Here is a 20,195-nt window from a genome sequence, read left to right on the forward strand (position 1 = left end):
CATCAGACTGAAAACTTTTATCATCCAGTTTTTGGTAGAAAAAGTATAAATTATGCAAATGGAAACTATTGATCTTGTTTAAATGATTGCGAAATACATGTAAGAATGTCATTCAGTCGAATGACATTCTTACATGTATTTTAGTAAAGTTATGTCAAAGTAACTGTACTTTCACATTATTTAGTTTCGTTTCCATGTCTGGTGCAGATAATAATCTCATCTATTTTTCTCTATTTCTTTCTTGATTTTATATTTTTTACATAAACATTTAGGAGAAAATGAAATGATAAAGGGCTGCACAGTGGCGCAGTTGGTAGAGCTGTTGCCTTGCAGCAAGAAGGTCCTGGGTTCGATTCCCGGCCCGGGGTCTTTCTGCGGGGAGTTTGCATGTTCTCCTTGTGCATGGTGGGTTCTCTCCGGGTTCTCCGGCTTCCTCCCACGGTCCAAAAACATGACTGTCAGGTTAATTGGTCTCTCTAAATTCTCCCTAGGTGTGAGTGTGTGTGTGAATGGTTGTGTGTCCTGTATGTTTTCTGTGTTGCCCTGCGACAGACTGGCGACCTGTCCAGGGTGAACCCGCCTCTCACCCGGAACGTAGCTGGAGAGGAACCAGCAACCTTCCCGACCCAATTAGAGACAAGGGTGAATCGAAAATGGATGGATGGATGAAACGATAATATGAACTATTATTGATAAACAAAAACTTTCCAAACTTCAGACGTACGTTTCCATCTGCCCACCGTTTGTCGCATTAGGGTTATTGCTCGGCTAAACCCCCTATTGTTGGTCACTGATTAAAGCTTCCAGTATCAATAAATTTGCAGCTATATTGTCAGGAACAGACGGAGCCTCCAGCTGTATCAGAGGATTTAATTCAGCCGTTCTTATCAGATTCTCATGCAGTCTAAGACGGGATAAATTTAATTAGCACTCAGAGGGTTGGCGTTCTGAAACAGAAGCTGAGATAATTAGAGCGGATTCATGAAGACAAAGCATAATACTCCCTGATTAACATTTGTGAGAAGTTCAGAAACTTTGTGCTGCTGTTGGGTTTGTGTTTTATATTTTATTAACGTGTTTGCGTTGTGGTCAGGGCCGAGCCGGTGCTGGCCAGAATAAAAGAGGACCATAAGAGGATCATCCTGCCGTCCATCGACAACATCAAGCACGACACCTTCGAGGTGGAGCGCTATGAGAACTCGGGCCACGGCTACAACTGGGAACTGTGGTGCATGTACATCAACCCGCCCAAGCAGTGGTGGGACGAGGGGGACATGTCCGCACCCATCAGGCAAGAAACACTCACCGTAAATACTGTAAAAAAGAAAACTTTTAAATACACGTCCACACTGTGGCAGTTCTTCATATGGGCGGTTGTCCAGGGCGGCATTAGAAAGGGGATGGCACCCAAAAACTAGAAAAAATTATTAAATGATATAGGAGTCAATAATTCTTTAATATTATTGAAAACATACTAGTTCCACTGACAGATTCACTTAACACATTTTTAAGTGAAACAATCTTCTGGTGGAACTAGAACATTTGCATCAAAATTAAGGAATTACTGACTCTAAACAAGCTCCGATTTCTTGCTAAAAAGTTACTTGTAAGATAGTTTTGTCTTATTTCAAGTGAACTGAGACATGTTCACTAAACCTAAAATACTTGGGAAGATTTTGTGTTTTTGCAGTGACGTCTTTTTCACACTTTCTGCTGCAATCTGCAGCTTTGATATTGATGAAAAAGTTTAAATATATCTTAACTTGAAACAAGACATTTTCCCCCAGTTATAAGTGAAAGAATCTGCCGGTAGAAGTAGAATTGGGTTGCTAGGCAACAGGCTGGGCTTGGCAGGGGTTGCTAGGTAACGGCGCAGCCGAGCATTCTGCCAGTGGAACTAGAACTTTTTCATCAATATTAAGGAATTATTGACTTAAAACAAGCTGCTGTATCTTGCTGAAAAGTCACCTGTAAGTTAATCTTGTGTGTACTAAAACGTTTGCACTAAAACTCGACCAAAAATACCTGGTAAGATTTTGAGTTTTTCCGGTGATAATTGGAAAACCTTGTTAACTCAACAGGTTTTTCCTTACAGTTTCCAAATTGTCTTTATCGCTGGTATTCTTCTGGGGATTTGCTCCGCTGCAGGACTCCTGCCATGATTGGCTGCTCCTTCGTGGCCAACCGGGACTACTTTGGGGAACTCGGCCTGCTGGACTCGGGCATGGACGTCTACGGAGGGGAGAACATCGAGCTGGGCATCAGGGTTTGTGTGTCACCCACTTTCCTTTTGTTCTTGAGCCCTCTTTACGCCCGCAGGTTTAAATGGAGCAGTGGCCGCTGTAGCATGGCATCACTGATAAATGAGGCCCCATTAAGTCTCCAGGAGGAGCGGTCCTGTGTGTGCCGCCGACAGCAGGCCCATAAAGATAAATAGGTCACATGAAGCAGGAAGGTTTGGGAGTTTGCTTCTGCACACTTTGATTTAAAAGTCTGTCATACTGGATTATTTTAAACTGAATTCTATTAAATTCTGCAGCGGAAAAGCAAATACTACACCCCCAGCTCTCATTTAGCGAATTCTAAGCATCGGAGGATAAAATAAAAATCCAAACCACCTTCATAGATACATTTTTTACAGCTCTTTTCACCAGCACATGTGTAGATGCTTGTGCGACGTTTTGCCTGCAGGTTTGGCTCTGCGGCGGGAGCATGGAGGTGCTGCCTTGCTCCAGAGTGGCTCACATTGCTCGAATGAAGAAACCTTACCACAGCAACATCGCGTTCCACACGCGGCGCAACGCTCTGCGTGTGGCAGAGGTCTGGATGGACGAATACAAGTCCAACGTGTACCTGGCCTGGAACATCCCCATGGAGGTGAGGAATTATGATGCTTAGCTTGTTTACACTTTCAGTTTTAACAATCTCCTTCCATTTGAGACACAAACTATCTCAGGGTCTTTTCCAGTAGACTCAGTTTGATTGAGGATCAAAATTGCAACATTTGTTGCTTTTCAGCAGCTGCTTCTCTTTCACACTGAACTGCGTCAAACCAATCAAACCCTTTGAGAAACAGTTCCCCTCCTCACCTGAGGGGGCGCTGCAACAAGCAATGAAGGAAACGATATGAAAATCTGTGAAGAAGACACTGGATACGTTTCCAGCTTAAAATTCCACAATTTGACATTTTGAAAATAAATTTGTGTAATGGAAACGGCAATTTTGAAAATAATTCTTGGTTTTTGACAAAGTTTTGGCGCTATGAAGAAGTGTTTTATGGAAATTAGTGCATTCTGTAAAAGTTTTTATTGCATCACAGCTACATTTACTGCTAGTGTAGCTGTTTATACGCTTTGAGTGATTAACAGACGGATGTTGCCACTGTGGGAAAACAAGAAGACAACAGGAAGTGGTAGGAGGATGATGGTGTTTGTTTTTTAATGACTCATATTTTATGAGCAAACTTATTCACATGTGATTTTAATTGCCTTTCTTATTTAGTGGAAGTTTTGGGTACCATTGTAATGAAAACAGAGCTACTGAATGCAACTTCCTTCTTCATTAAGTGAAACCAACGATGGAGTGGCATGAAATTTTAGAATAATAAGATCTTTACTTTGAAGAAAAGTGTTTGAAATCTGTTGAAATCTTCCTAAATAACAAGTTTAGTTTCAGAGTTTGGCTTCAGGGTAATATACATTGTTTTGTTTAACTGTCAGGATAAAGACTTGCTGCAAAGCGTTTGGTAAGAGCTCTATCTGAACAGCATCAATCTCACAGATTAACCACAGCAGGGGGGCTCAATACGTCGATTGCGGGAGGTTTTGAGTCAATCTCGGCAGCAGGTGACAAACTGAACGCCGCCAAGAGGCTGAAACCAGCACGTCTTCTTCTGACGCGCTTATCAAAAATATTCAAAGATCCAAAACGTTTGTAGCTTTACTAAATAATAAAAATAAATCAACAAAATGTGTTCAAGTTAAGGATCTCAGTAATTATTGTTTCCACAAGGTGTTGGGCATTTCAGTGCGTTTTGGTTCAATTAAAATAAAAGGTGACTCAAAGATTGACTCTGACAAACAGAGCAGGAGTTTAAATTAGCTAATCAACCACCGCTGTGTTCAGGGCAGCGCTTGTTAGTAATTGTGAAATAAATATCAAGCCTGAAATGTTGTGTTTTTAACGTAATCTCTGCTCGGCTTGCGGGGCGCAGTTTGTTGTCATGAGGTAGAGCTCAGCCGGCTGGTGGCAGAAAAAGTAGATCTTGGTCTCAAAAAGTTTGAGCACCCCTGAACAAAGAAAAGCCAAAACAGATGGTACTTATAAAATATTTTATCTATTTTCCATTTAAGTTTAACTTCAACTTTACAGATCCTCAATGTTTTTGTTCTGTTTTTATTCCAATCATTTGCATCAATTAGTACATTCAAACAAACAAATGTTTGTTTATTTAACTCAAAGTACTCTTATTTTATTTACTCATACCAAATCCTCTGAATAATTAGCATTAATAACACAACATAATGTAGCTGCTTATACGCTTCATTTGTTCTCTAATCCTCAACAGAAATTTATATTCTTACAACCAGGGATGTACAAAAAATGTGTTTTGGAAAATTAATTAGGTGTAAGACACTGTCTGTGTTAATTTAGTGCAGCGATCACAGCAGCTTCATACTAATTAGCACACGGCTAATTAGCTTACATACACTGATTTCTAAAGTGATTTTTATACAACTTCAGCAAACGTTCAGGCTGTCCCTGATAGGGATTCACAAATGCTTTGTATTTTCTTTACATTAACTCACTAATGTGCCCCAAAACAGGGGAACAATGTAGCTAATCTACAGACAAACTGTTATGTCAGACGCTATATCTGACTTTATTGTGTACATTTAAAGGCAATGTAGGAAAAAAATACAGGTGAATCATATTTAAATGACTGATGTTACTAAAAATAGCAGAAAAATAACTTTTCAGACAGAACAAATTAACAAAGCTGTACAGCATAAACCTGTAATTTCTAGCTAATTCTTAAAATCTCTTCTAATTAATAAGCTTAACTTTTGGCTTGGTTTCGACAGATAAACTATCATCGAAAATGTCTGAAAATATTAAATGTGAAAAGCTCAATGTACAGTAATGTAAAACATATTCAGCAGTTTGTAAATAAGTAACAAGTAGAGTTGCTGCTAGCTAGTTAGCATGTATTAGCTAGCTAAGTACATGCTAGTTTCTAGTAAAAACAAATACAAGCAAAAGGACTCGCTATAATTTGTTACAGATTTCTACTTTAAATGTTATAAAATAGATTATTGTTAGTTTATTATTTTTTATGTATTTACCCATAAAAACATTGTTGTATTCATGGTAACGTTGACATTTTTGAGGGCTTTCTAATTTTTAGAAAAATCTTTGCAGCAGCAAAATTCCTTTATTAAAATGTCCAAATGAAGAAAAGGCAAATTTCTCTACGTTGATGGTAAAATCTGCTTAGAATATCCAAAATTGTAATGTTTTTTTGTTCCGTTTTGCACTGCAAAGCAAACCATGTGACTGAGGTTACGGCCAAAGCCTTTTTGGGGCCCAAGGCAGATTTTTACTTGGGTGTCCCTCATACCAACATGTCAACACCAGATGCTTTATCATTCCTACTCTATTTCTGTATCTATCATTAGCATCTTTTATAAATATCTAACATCATAGCAGTGTTGTTATGGCTACTGATGTTAACCTTACAGGAGTAACAAACTTTAAAAAAGGATTTCAAAATGCAGAGAAGTATTTAAGTGTGCAATACTAATTTTACAGTAAACAAGATAGCAACTTTGATATCTTATATCAAACTACAGCAACCATCAACAGGCAGACATCAACTATTATTTGTGCAACTACAATAAAAACAATATGTAAATGGTTTCTCCATTTGTATTAGCATATTACTCAGTGTTATTTTGAATGTATTTGTTACGCTAGCTTGGGAGCCCTAAGCAGCCGCTAGACTTGCAATGCCTTGGGCCGGCCCTGATGCAACTAAAACAACTAGCTTTCAAAACAAATTCAGCCTGTGAATGGGGGAGTTGTATCAGCATTTCACAGCTTACCAGTGGTTTGTGTTTCGCAGAACCACGGCATCGACTACGGCGACGTTTCTCAGAGGGTCGCGCTGAGGAGGAATCTGCAGTGTAAGAGCTTCCAGTGGTACCTGGACAACGTTTACCCGGAAATGAGGAGGTACAACAACACGGCGTTCTACGGTGAGGTGAGTTGGGTGGTAAATAGTTACATTTACTTGAGTAACTTTTTTGAAAATTGTTGTTGTTTTTTTTAGGAGTATTTTTACTACACTGCACTTTGAGTAATTTTACTATGAAGTATTTCTATTCTTACTTGAGTAAAATTTCTGGATTTTCTACCCACTGAATGAAAATCAAACATGTTTTAACACACACACACACACCTGCAGTTTTTGTTAAAGTTTTTTATTGAAAGAAACTAATTTGGAAAATTTTACCCGATTTTGTTATTTTTTGTTATGAAATATTGTCATTATGGTCTTTAATATACCAAAACTTCAACCTAACTTTATATTTTGACCCATCTGATGATGCAATTTTTAAGTATTAAATGATTGATAATTTTATAAGTTATTCAGTTTATTCAGTAAACTTTTTACTAGGTTGTCCATCTCAAGCCACAGAAGTAAAACAAAACTTCTAATTGGAAAAGTAGAAATGTGTAATTAAAGCTTAATGATGAACCTGAAAAATCAGATTTCTTTTTCTCAGAAAGCTGTAGTGATTGGCTGATAGTTAGCGTGTTATCTGTTTTTTCCTCAGATCCGTAACTCCAAAGTGAGCCACCTGTGTATGGATCAGGGTATGAAGGAAAACCACACAGCCACCCTTCACCCCTGCCATGGCTGGGGTCCTCAGGTGAAACACTGTGTGCTTTAAAAAAAAATAAAAATAAAGAAATACATGGTTTGTGTTTTTTTAAGGGGCCTGGATTATTCAAAGTTCACATTTTTGTACCTCCATTTTGAGTTTCTACTGCTTATAAAAACAACCTAAGCGCTTAAAAAAACACCCGTGTGTTTATTTAACAATAAGTTTTGTTTTTTTTTGGTATCAGAAAATGAGCCGTTTCAAAAACCTTCGGAATGTATCGTCACAAATCAGCAGGCACTGGCCGTAACCTAGCAACCCCAGTGGAACTCTGCCCCTCCCCCCTAGTTACCTAGCAACCTAAGCTGAGTCCCAGCCCATTTGGTCAGCTGGTTTTACTGCAGTTTGCGTCATGTAGGATGGTTTATGTTGTTGTTTAGTTGTCACACAATACGGCAGAGTTAGCTATAAAGGCTAGTTTTACAATATAAATATAATATGTTACAGTGCAGTATAGACAGCTTCTCCTAAAACAAGAGAATAAAAATAATGATACATAAAAAGGATTTTGTCAAGTTGCAAAGTTAAAAAGAATTTTAAAAATCAAGTTTTATATGTGTTTTATGCAGCTCTGTAAAAAATAAAGAACCCACTGCACTGAAACCTGCTGGTTATACTGATTCCTGAACTCCTCCTGATTCCTGAACTCCTCCTGATTCCTGAGCTCCTCCTGATTCCTGAACTCCTCCTGATTCCTGAAGTCCTCCTGACTTAAAACATTTGTACTGTTGTTTCTACATGAATATTAACTTGTTTTCTTTGCATCCTTTTTCATTATTTTGACCACTTCTCATTTTCTGCAAATAAATACTAAATTTTTGTGTGGAATTTCGGAGACATGTTGACAGTAGTTTGTAGAATAAAAGAACAATTCATTTTACTGAAACATGTACCATTAAAAAGTAAAATCAGAGAAACTGATCATTTTAAGTGGTCTCTTAATGTTTCCCAGAGCTGTGCATGTATAAAACTTAATAAGGTTAAGAATGGCTGCTAGAAAAGACAAGTGTTTGGTTGTGCAGGAGGCTCCGCGTCTGCTTTTCAATGACATATGGTTGCATAATCGTGCATCTGTTTGCATCCATTTTCAGATGCGAGTGTAAACGTTGACTTGGGGTTCGTGGCCTGAAGCAGCTTATTTGGACTTAAAGTGACAAAACGCCCTAAAACACCTCAAGATAATCCAAACTGCTCAGACTAAAATCTAAATATAGAAGAGTCTTTGCACAAAAAATGTCCAGAACATGTTTTGTTTAGACCAATCCTAATAACAAGTCAGCTTTAGGAAATCTACCACTTACCAGTGTTCACCTGCGTTTGTCAAACCAGCTCAACTGAAAGTCTCTATGGATTGAATTTTGCTGTCAGAGGGAAAATGTTTGTCTTTCACTTTTTTTTGTGCTGAGTCAGCAGGTGTCAGCTCATGAGCTGCGTCAGTCTGCAGGCGTCCAGGTTTAACCACAAGCAGATGCTCAGGGCGGAACTGAAATGTGCAAAGATCAACAGATTTAAAGGATCGTTTGAGTTTGGTCAAGCCTCATTTCGCTTTGCAATTTATTTATTCATGCAGGGTTTTTTTTTTAAGCCCAATGCAGTAAAAAAGTTTATTTGTACCAGAAAATTTGTATTTGGTCCTGAATGCATGAAGGAATCTCTTTAATGAAGGAGGAGTGAAGCTTCAGATGCAGATGAAACAGAAAACACAGTTAAGACTGTTTCCATTTCCTCTGTTTTTCTTTCAAACAAGAAAAAGAGAAACAAAATGAAACACAGACAGAGAGCAAGACACAAACATAAATAAATATATAATGTTTTTATGAAACTATAAAGTCAAAATTAAATTGATCCTTGAGGATTGTAGGGTAAATATAATTCAAACTGAAGTTAGCGCTTTAGCATTAGCTTCTGATAAATCCGGTGTAACTTTATATATGTTACCAGTGCCCAACATTTATCAATAAATATTTTTTACATTATTCATTGAAATAAAAACGGGTGGTTCTTTAATCTAACGTAAACGTTTAATTCATCCGTTGGGATTATTTTTATTCCAAAATCAGCATATTGTATAACTGAGACGTCTGAAGTTGACTATGTTCATAAAACAGTTTTTTTTTACCTTTATGTGTGAAAAGCATGAAAGTAAATGCATTTGTTTTGTTGTATAATCTCTTGCTAAAAAATAGATCCTGGCGACACAAATTACACATGTAATCCTGTTGGATTATAAAATAAAAAGGCCAAAAGTGTCACCAAAATTATTTTAAGAAAACTGTATTTTAAAACTTTTTGCAATACGTTTTAGAGAAAACTTCGATTACTTTATTTGTGGGTTTCAGAAGGAAAAATTCAAAATTATTCAGGCGTAAACACAATCTGAGCACCTAACAGCAGATTGTCTTTCTCTCTTTTTGATGCTCAGGTTTAGATTTTTAAATGGAAACATCAGAACTTTAATTGTTTGCAGCAGCTTTGGGAGTTTCTGTGTTGGGACAGAGCAGACTGGAGCCGATAACACTAATTAACAGGAAACAACACAAGCCAGTGGAAAACAAAGATTTGTTTAGTTTCTCATCATCCTTGGAACAACAACACCTCATTTTGCTTGAAGCAACTAAAATTAGCCTGAATGATGAGAGGAAGTTCCTGTCAGAATCAGTCATGACCCAAAACTTCTCACATTTTGAAGTTGCAAAGGTTTCATAAACGGGACTTTAGTCCTAGTTAAGCTTTCCTTCATTTTTACCTCTTTATGACAGTTTTTCTTGTCTTCGCTCAGTTGGGGCGCTACACCAAAGAGGGTCAGCTGTTCCTGGGTCCTCTGGGCAGCACCGGAGACGACACTCGCTGCGTGGTGGACGACCAGGTCAGCAGCTTTCCCCAACTCCTGAACTGTGACAAGGTGACCAACGCCAAGCAGAAGACATGGAGCTTCTCCCAGGTGAGCAGGAAGGAAGAGGGAAGAGTCTGAAGTGGAAATAAAAACAGAAAGTCGTGTACATCTTCCCCAATATTTGTTATTTCAGGTGGTTCTGCAAGTATTTTTGATCTAGTTTCCAGTGCAAATATCTTAGTTTTGTTTGATTTCAAATGCACTGACTTCCAGGTAACTTTTCAGTAAGAAATATGAGTTTGTTTTAAGTAAATGAAAAATCACTTTTTCCGTTGCCAGGTTACTTAAATAATAACATGGGTAACATTTACTTGATGGGATGTGCATCAGATTGTCATAAATATGAAGAACTTTTTATGAATGTTTACGACTGAATGAAGTGTCCTTCAGTAAATAATGACACTTTTAATGCAAAGTTGACAATTTTAAAAGATTTTAATGCAAATTTTAATAGAACTTTGCATTTAAAGGGTCATTATTGACTGAATAATACAAAGTTTACACTTTTAGTCAACTATTAATGCACCTTTTAGTGCGACTTTGCATTAAATGTGTAATTTACAGAATGAAACTTCAAACATTCATAAAAACATGATGTTAATGTCTGTCTTATGCACACCCCGTCAAATAAAGTGTTACCAGAAAATATCTTGTATTAAGTAAATAATCTGCTAATGAAACTAGTATTTTTTCATCCATATTAAGGAATTACTGACTTACAACAAACTAGGGGTTGAACGACTACATATTTTTTAAGGTCGACTACATCATGATAATAGTCGAGTCGATGTCGACTAGTCGCGGTGACGTCATAGTGACGTAAGCGTAAAAACCCTTCACAACTACTTGGAGGCTTTATTAGCTATTTTCACGGCAAATATTGACACGCCCCCCCCCCCCCCCCCCTACACACACACACACACACGCACACACACACACACACACACTCCCCTTCTCCTGCTTTTACTAAGTCTATTATGGAGAATTAAAAGAGCAATAAACAGATCATTCTTCGTGAGCAGCGGGGAAAAGTTTGTTGCACAAAGTCGGGTCTGACTTTTTTTTTCTAAACACCGGCTGATGCTGATGATCTCTGGATAGTTACTATAGGAGTCAAATTATCACACTGACTACATGGTGCTTTTGGAACATCACAAGCCAAACTTGTTATGAACGGATCCCGTTTGGTTACAGCTGAATTCAACGAAACCACCTGCTTCTCCTCCGCCCGATGCGCGGCAGGAAGCTCTGCTGACTCAGCAGATTGAACGATTTAAGATATTTTCTAGTCAACGTCAACATGATAAAAGTCGAGTCGATGTCGAGTTGACTAGTCGCTAGACGCCATAGCAACGCAAGACGCAAACTTTGGAGTAACGTACAGGCTTTATTACCCGTTTTCACGGAAAAATACGGCATTTACACAGAACAGCAACAAGTGAAACAACAAAACATCGGGATAGTTTATGATAAATAATAAGTTGCTGGGAAACCAACATTCAAAAGGAAACGCACATCTTTTAGATGGCATTACCACAGATCTTTATTTAATCAGCAACATAACATCATAATGTATTAGTTAGATCGTCGTGACAAAGACACTCGCGAGCCGGCTAAGTGACATCCTTAGCGGGAAGGGGGCGAGTTTTAGACGGCTCGTGTTTTGTAGTTGACTGCAGCTGCAACTCCATCTCCTTTTAAAAACACTGTAAAACCACAAATATGCATCCATCTACTATCATTTAAACTAATGTATTAACTTATTTTTCTTGTGTCTTGTGACGTATACTGTGCTGTCAGATCAGCACAGGCTGTCACCACCGGCAATCACATGACTGCGACTAGTCGACATGAAATGTAAAAACTCGCGAGATGTCCTAGAGTCGACTAGTCGACTAGTCGACTAATTGGTTCAACCCCTACAACAAACTCATATTTCTTGCTGAGAACTTAGTTATAAGTTAGTTAGTTTAGTCTTGTTTTAGGTATACTTAGATATTTACACTTGATGATAGACAGTAGATTTTGTGTTTTTGCAGTGCATCCCAGTTCTCTTATTATTTACTTTTCTTCCTTTCTAAAAGGTTTTTACATCAAATCCTCTGTGTTCTTGTGTCTGTGCATTGTGGCCAACAAAATAACAAAGTTTCAGAAAACTATTTAATTCGTGTTAAAGTAAAGGTTATTATTCTGCTGTTTTATTATTCCTCCTGCAGAAAATCTAAATTTAGCTGATTTTAGCTACATTTTTCATGTTTTTCTCCGACTCGGATACCAGAAGGAGCTCAGGAAGAATCGTTAGACTCCCTGCTGTTGTTCACTCTTTGATTCTATTAATTTTAAATCCTAATTATGCATCATAGCCTTATTAACATGGGATGAACCTCTTTGAAGTAATAATAATAATAATATCCCCAGTAACTGAATTTTGGATTTTCTTTTAATAACTTGGATTCTCTGTTCAGCTTTTCGAATGAAAATTAATTGCAACTGAATATGTAATTATTATTTTTTAAAATCGCTGATAAAAAAATTTACTTTTTCATTCAAAATGACCTGTGATTATAACTCTACAGTTTGTTTCAGTGTCGTAGGAAGGCTAACTTATCGCTCCTGCATCACTTTACGATATATTTTCCTTCGTAGGAACATCATCTGATCACCTGATGACCAGACGTGTTTGGGTTTATCTAACATTTCAGCCTTGCTAGTGCTCAACTGTCATGTAGCTACGTCTCAACGATAATATTAAATAATCTCTCATTATGTCATGGAGAGGCTTTTCTTCACTCGTGATGCTTCATGCTTGAAACTACAGATGAAATTAACTGAACTCTACTTTTTTTTATTAATTAAGCTAATAACTGTCTGACTGCTTGGAAATTTCACTCCCATGCAGACAGTTGGTTCAAAAATATAAAAAATGTATAAATAACGATCCAACCAGAGTTTAATTGCAAAAGTAGCATTTTAACGAGGTTTTTACTGAGTACCAAGCCACTGATTTCAGGATGCAAGCTGTATTCAGAAACGAACGCGCACCAAGTTTGACACATTTACTTAATTAGATGAGAAACATCTGGATGTTCCACATAATCCTCTCCACTTTCTGGCGTTTAGGTCAATAAAACATGATATTTTTAAAATGTCAGCGCACACAGCAGGTTTACGTTGCAGTTGGGTGTCATCTTCATGGTGCGTTCAAATGCTGTTTCCATTTTCAGACATATGGAGACGCAGCAGGGGGGTTCATGATGTTGGTTTGGTGTGCGACAGTCTCAGCTTTTTGTGATGTTTTCTGTGGAAGAAGAAAGGTTGAATAAAAAACAGCAGGCTCTTGGCTGCACAAATTATGTTTTACATCAAATTAAAACTCAAAGAATCTTGTAGGTAAGTAAAAATTTTGAATGTGACCTATTTATCCCTCTTTAAAAAGATTAGCATAGGTCTATGGTCATGTATTTTTTCCTCAAATTTATTTCTAGATAATTGTAGTCTGATCAGTTCTGCCTATTTTGAGCAGTATTACGGCGACTTGTCACTTTAAATCCAAATAAGCGGTACAATCCTGGCTGCACCCCAACTCAACGTTTACAGTCGCGAGTAGAAATGACTGCAAACAGATGTGCAATTATACAACCGTATATCTTGGAAAAGCAGAAGTGCAGCCTCCTGCACAACCAACAAGAATACATTAAGTGGTTTCTGGATGGTAAGTTAACAACAAAACATTTTTCTTTTCCAGCAGCCATTATACGGCAGTAAAACATGCTCGAGATCCCACTGCAAAAACACAAAATCTTATAAAGTGTTTACTCCATATATCTCAGTGCACTTGAAATAAGACAAAACTAACTTAAAAGTAATGTTTTAGCAAAGTATAGAGGCTTGTTTTAAGTCAATAATTCTTTAGTATTGGTGAAAAAGGCAGATTATTTCATTTATAACAAAACATTTTTCCCATAAGTTAATTTATTTGCCAATTGAGCTAAAACTTTTTGATCAAAATTAAGGAATTATTTACTTAAAACAAGCCTCTAAATATAGCTAAAAAATTATTTTAAGTAAGTTTTGTCTTATTTTAGGTGTACTAAGATTTGCCCTAAAAACTAGACTGCTTTTGCTTTTGGAGTGTTGCTGTGGTTCCTAGGTTACGACACAGTCATCGTCCAATGTGAATCAACAATCATTTCCAGGTTCAAAAAACACATTAAATTATTGCCAATAAAAACGTGGATGTTTTTTAATAAGCAGTAGAGATCCTAATGGATCAAGTAAATCAAGTAAACAGTGAATTTTACTTGATTGTTTCCCTTTAACATCAACGCATCCTGACTCCTCTGTCCTGATCCTGCAGAACGACTCCATCGTAAACCGGGCCACGGGTCGCTGTCTGGAGGTGGTGCCGGCCAACGTTTACTTTGGCCACCTGCTGGTCCTGCAGCCCTGCTCGGGTCAGAGGTGGACCATCAAGAACAGCATGAAGCAATAGCCACTGGCGCGGCCCATTTCCTGGGCTGCGATTGGCTCAGCTTGGTCACAACGAGCCAATAAGACGCTGATGCAAACCTTCAAGAGAAATGTTTTATCAAGACTTTGGGTGCCATGAAGATTATCGTGAATTATTTTTTATAAAATGAACATTCAGAATGACAAACTAAGCATGAGGACTGATTCTGTCTGATTTATTTTGACTTAATGTGTTGTTATAAATCCTCTATTCGTGTATGTGTGTGTGTGTGTGTGTGTGTGGGTGTGTGTGTGTGTGTGCACGTGCGTTTGTTTGTAATACTTTGTGGGGACCATTTTCCTGACATATACGAAGTTGTGGGGACCACTGTTCCTTGTGGGGACCACTGCTCCTTGTGGGGACCACTGCTCTTTGTGGGGACCACTGCTCCTTGTGGGGACCACTGTTCCTTGTGGGGACCACTGCTCCTTGTGGGGACCACTGCTCCTTGTGGGGACCACTGTTCCTTGTGGGGACCACTGCTCTTTGTGGGGACCACTGCTCCTTGTGGGGACCACTGTTCCTTGTGGGGACCACTGTTCCTTGTGGGGACCACTGTTCCTTGTGGGGACCACTGTTCCTTGTGGGGACTGAAGCCTGGTTCCCAGAAGGGGAAACACTGTTTTTGGGTCAGGGGTCAGATTTAGGACTAAGGTGTAAATTGAGTTTTGGGTTGGGTTAAGAATGTAATGGTTAGGGGTTAGGATAAGGTTAAGGTTTAGGCTGTAGAAATTAATGGAAGTCAAAGGAAAGTCCCCACAAAGACAGCCACGCAAAAAGGTGTGCATGTGTGTTGCGTGTGTGTGTGTGTTACTGCTGTACAGTGCTTTGACATTCATGACTTGAGATTCAAGCAACCAAAAATGTTTGACAGGAAGTGCAGCAGCTCTGGAGCCGTCCTTCATTTCAGTGCGTTTCTGCATACTTCATGTGTTTCTGTTTTGTTTTAAACTGGTTTGGATGAGCTGCTCTGCAGATTCTCTGAGGTTTTGCTCACATTTCTGGCCACATTTTCCCTCATTTCACTGCCGTAAACAGCAATTTTTAGAGTTTTCTTTAGGTGACAGAAAATAACAACAAAATTGCTCAATTTATTGGGTAAAAGTAAAATTTTAACAGCAAACAAAAACAAAGGCTGGACTCTGTGATGTGCTGGCATCATAATCTGAAATAACAAAAAAACAAATCTCGACTGGAAGAGAAGCTGGAGAATTATTGATTTAAAACTTTTGCACATCTCTTTAAGGCTCATCTAAATATTTTTATTCTCTTAATTTCTGCAATACTCCATTCCTTGTCATGTCCTGTAAGGTGTTTTTAAAAATGTGACGCTATGTTCAGAATGTAGTTACAAAAATCTGTTAGTTGTTGTTCCAGATTTTAGTGTAAAAAAGACGAAATCCCGTCTGTTATGAAATAAATCAAGTTACGCTTGTTAATAAGCATAAAGATATTTTTTACTTTTCGTCTTTAAAAAGTCTAAATCCTGTAAATATTTATAATTTGAAGAATAGGGCACAGTAAGTGTTTTAAAAGCTGTCAAAAAGTAATTAAAATAATTTTAAAAAGTGCCAAGAGGGCTAAAGAGAGAAGTGAACTTTCAGTCATTTTACCTGGAGGCGCCCTGTAGCAACGCACAGGTTAGCATAAAGACTTTATGCTCATTGGAGGAAAGTTGAGTTTGTTTGTTTATCTGAGTGCCAAAACTAACGAAGCACTTTCTCCAGACTGCAGCAGGGAGATTGATTTTCAATCAAACGTATCGACGACTTTCAAGGCTGAAATCGTTCCGACTCTGAGAAGCGTGATGTCAAATAATTCAGTGTTGTTGGTTTGGTTTCTCAGATTGTCTTCCAATAAACAAAATGGTTTCCTGGGTTTTGTGTGGCTGGTTTTTTAGGAAGCGATACATAAGCACCGCTTGCGTGTTAGAAAGGAGCACAGTTCTGCTAAAAGCTGACATTTTGTGATTAATCTCAACATCTGAGAATTTCAAAATTACACTTTTTTTGTAGAAAATTTATGATATTAATCTAAAAATGTGAATTTTCAAAGAAAATTCTACATGCCTAAAAAATTTTCTAGGAAATTCTCGAGGCATGTAGTTTTCAGTTTCTTTTAGGCTCGATTGTATACTTTTGTTTTCAGTAATAAAAACAGGACTTGGGTCACTTTCTCTCAAAAGGTTTGCCGCATTTAACCGAGTTTAACATGGAATAAAAGCTACTTTTCTGTGCAGTTTTTCTGTAAAATCTCTGGATAAACTTGATTTTACCTTACCATAAAACTTGGTTATGAAAACATGGATTCTTTCTGTTGCATTTTACATTTTCCTGTGTAAGAAATTTTTGTTGGTGACTATTTTTAGCCCGATTACAAATTAAAAGTTCCCATTTCCCTTTAAAGGCCAAATTTGTTTTGAATTGCAGTTGGGGGCCGCACAAAATCAGTCCAAGAGCCACGAATGGCCCCCGGGTCGCACTTTGGACACCCTCCAAGTAAGGCATGTTTTTGAGCTTTGGTTGCATTTTGTGTCATTTTGCTTAATATGAGTATTATTTTTACATGAGGGTTTATTTCTAAGTTACACAAGTTTTTTTTTTTAGTCTAAGTCTTTTTTAAGTTTTATGTGACATTTTTTTTATTCTAATTTCCAGCCCAAGTCCAATTTTAGCCTCAGTTAATTTTTCATTGCAGAGAATATGATAACAGCAGAAATGCACCGTTATGCAGATGACACCACACATCATGTAACCAAACCCAAATCACAGATAAAGTTTGTAACCTCGGAGAAACCTTATCAAAGTCCAGTTGGGTAAAAACTGCATTTTCTAATGTGGCATCAGAAAAAGTCTAATTTTAATTAGCTTTCAGAGTGAATCCTGATTAGGACAGTCCTACAGCTTCTCTGTTGTGTTTTCCTTTTTTGCTTTAATAATTTGCATGTTCTTCTTACTTAAATAAACCACCACATGTTGTGAAATCAGTCCTCTGAATTTAAAGAAATTCCCCTTCTTTTTGTCATCTGCACAAACCTTGATTAGACAAGCTTTGGCTCCATCACCGTTAAAAGAATCACATCTAAGTCTCACACAGCAGCAGCCAGGCGGCACAACGCTGGATAGAAACCACCAGAGATGTAAAAGTCCCAGATTAAACTCTGATGTCTCCATATGTTCCTGAATGAGAAACCAAACTCCTGCTGCTCGGTGTCAGCATCCTGCTGTGGATGAAGCATCAGTTCATTTTGGAGATGTAAATGAAACGGGGAGCGTCTGCAGGAGCACAAGGCCCTGTTTGAAGCTGCAGAGGCTGGTGTGGCGTTCAAGGACGGCGCGTGCATGCTAACACGTCCCTGAATGCTGACCAGACTTTAAACGACTGAACAACCACAGGAACGAAAAATCATCAGAAATTAATACATCTGGTACATTTGGTTCACCTGAGCACAAGGTGTTTCATGCATAAATGTAAAATAAACATTATTATCACTTTTTATTCATTTCTCTGTTTCAGTTAAAAAGAAAATGTACATATCATGCATATATGGTAAAATCCAACTTACTGGCATCTCAGTTAAAATAAAAAAAAAATTTAAAAATCATCTTTTATGTGGTCAGATTTTCTTCTAAATTAAAATTTTTATTCAGCTGAAAAAGAGAGAAAAAAATCTCACATTGTTACATAGCCTAATATATATTTTTTAACAATCATTAAACTGTTAGCACCCTTCAAGTTCCTGCAAAAAAAAAAACCCAAACAAACAAAAAAAAGTTTATTTTTCTATTTAGATTTAATTTTTAAGTTGATTGGACTCCGGACAAGTCCAGCAAATTTTAAACTTTCAGTTGAACATTCTTTGGTTTTGTGAGAAAATAAAATCTTTTGAATTTTGGAGATCTGGATCAAAGGAAAGTGGCCATCAATTTCTATAACTATTAAATGGCAGGAAAATCTTCCTCTGTGGTACTAAAACAAATGCAAAAACTTGTGGAGTTTGCTAATTTCAGGATTTAGGCAGTAAACTGGCCTCTCGGGAGTTTTCCACTCTGCCAAAAAGAGCCAAATTTGATTTGTGAGGCTTTCTCCAACATAAAGAGCAGAATAATGACAATCATTCTGAATCTCCAACCTGAGATGAAAACAGAAGCATCAATAGAATAAAGAGGAAAAGACAATCGGTCTTTATATGACGATCAAAACAAACCACAACAATCGTTTAAACCCACTTCATTTTCCTTTAAGCTCAAGTTTTTATTATTGTGGATTTATCAAATGATCTTTTAAGAAACAAAACAACAAATTATTCTATAATGAAAACGTTGCTAAATGCAGCAGCTCCCCCTGGTGGTCAAATATGATAAACCGAGGGCTTCACATTTAACTAAGCTGTGAAAACATTTCAGCCCGAAATTAAATAAATGCATGAATAAATTATAAAAATGATCTGCTGTTTGGTTCCTACTGAAGCATTATTGGTCTTTTTTGACATTTTCAGAGTTTATTTCTTTAGCTGCTTTCTCTGTTGTGCGTGTTTATGCCAAGTTCATCAACTAAAAAACTCCTGTGTTTTTTAACACAGGAGTTTTCTGTTTGTCAAACTGTCTTATTGTTTTTTTTTTTTTTTTTTTTTTTTACCAAATCGACCAAATACCAGGGAACTAATAGTGAAGTAATGACAGGTTTGTATCAGAATTTAAATAGAATTTTTGACATATTTAAATTATTCAATGATTCCTGCGGCCATTTTAGTTAGTTTAAACAAGAACCAAAGATTGCTCTGAAAATGAGAATAGTTTCTCTACCTTTAAGTTAGCTTTAGCGCTAAAATAAAAATTAGCTCAAGTAATATAATATAAGCTGCTTCCACCAATTATTGTAAGGTAACATCTGCTGGTTGTATTGTCTTCATTCTAAATGCTAGTGAACTCTCACCAAATGAAGCTATTTGGGTTGCATGCACAAGGTTGGGAGATGTTTTCCTGCAGCTGCATGAGAACCAGACCGTCTCTCCATCAGCATTGGTATAAAACTCCTGCTGTCTCTGCCTGAAAGAGTTTTCAATCAGAAATGTTTCACTATTGATCATCTTATATGCTCTCTGTATTGGGCACAATATGCAAGTAAATCTGATTGAGTGATTTTATCTAACAGTGCTTGGTAATTGATTTTTTCTACAACATGTTTACAGTCCAGGAAACTTCCAGTAAACTTCTTAGTGTGGATCTGGTGCTTTGCATGTCATGGACAAACGTTAGCAACTGGGTGAAATTTAAAACCTCAACACAGTCCAGACTCTCTGGATGAATCAAAGTGTAGTAGAGAGAGGCAGGTTTTTACCAGGTTAGTGATTTAATGAAGTTTGATTAGATTAAAGGGGAACCAGTGGAGCAGATTCAGGATTATAAAAACCTCAATGTCATTGAGAAGAAACTGATCAAATATTGCACTTCCTCCATAAATTAAGTTTAGAGTTAAAAGATGAAGATAGTTTTCTATTATTCTGTGATTAAATCTGTCCTCATATTTGCTTTGCAGAAGACAAAGAGGAAATATTAATAATTGATAATTCATAGGTTCTTTGTGCTGTTCTAGTGTAATTTTCTCTATATTTGTCTTAAGATTTTTTTTCCACCCATCTCCAGTATAGGCAGATAGTAAAAATGCAAGGACTATTAAACAGTAGACTTAAAAATAAGTACTCTATTGTATCTTTGCTGAACAAACTGGAACAAAATTCAGTGAAAATATTGAAACTTTTTCTTTCTGCATCCACAGACTCAGTCAGGCTGGTTCAAGGGACCAACCGGTGCTCAGGCAGACTGGAGGTGAAGACCAACCAGTC

At 37.4% G+C, this 20,195-nt stretch overlaps 1 protein-coding gene across 2 annotated transcripts in view; it reads left to right on the plus strand.

Moving 5' to 3' along the window:
• galnt17 (polypeptide N-acetylgalactosaminyltransferase 17) overlaps positions 1 to 16,286 on the plus strand; it is a 29,381-nt gene extending 13,095 nt beyond the window's left edge. The window contains exons 6-12 of one of the 2 annotated variants that reach the window (XM_044120086.1): positions 1,094 to 1,291; positions 2,149 to 2,266; positions 2,692 to 2,877; positions 6,125 to 6,262; positions 6,840 to 6,935; positions 9,727 to 9,888; positions 14,198 to 16,286. In XM_044120086.1, the coding sequence (XP_043976021.1) occupies positions 1,094 to 1,291; positions 2,149 to 2,266; positions 2,692 to 2,877; positions 6,125 to 6,262; positions 6,840 to 6,935; positions 9,727 to 9,888; positions 14,198 to 14,332 (1,033 nt within the window). In that variant the 3' untranslated portion in view covers positions 14,333 to 16,286. The remainder of the gene's footprint in view (positions 1 to 1,093; positions 1,292 to 2,148; positions 2,267 to 2,691; positions 2,878 to 6,124; positions 6,263 to 6,839; positions 6,936 to 9,726; positions 9,889 to 14,197) is intronic. The other variant, XM_044120085.1, reaches the window with a different exon arrangement.
• The last annotated feature ends 3,909 nt before the right edge of the window (positions 16,287 to 20,195 follow it).

The sequence above is a fragment of the Gambusia affinis genome, linkage group LG06, assembly GCF_019740435.1.
Source record: "Gambusia affinis linkage group LG06, SWU_Gaff_1.0, whole genome shotgun sequence".
Lineage (NCBI taxonomy): Eukaryota > Metazoa > Chordata > Actinopteri > Cyprinodontiformes > Poeciliidae > Gambusia > Gambusia affinis.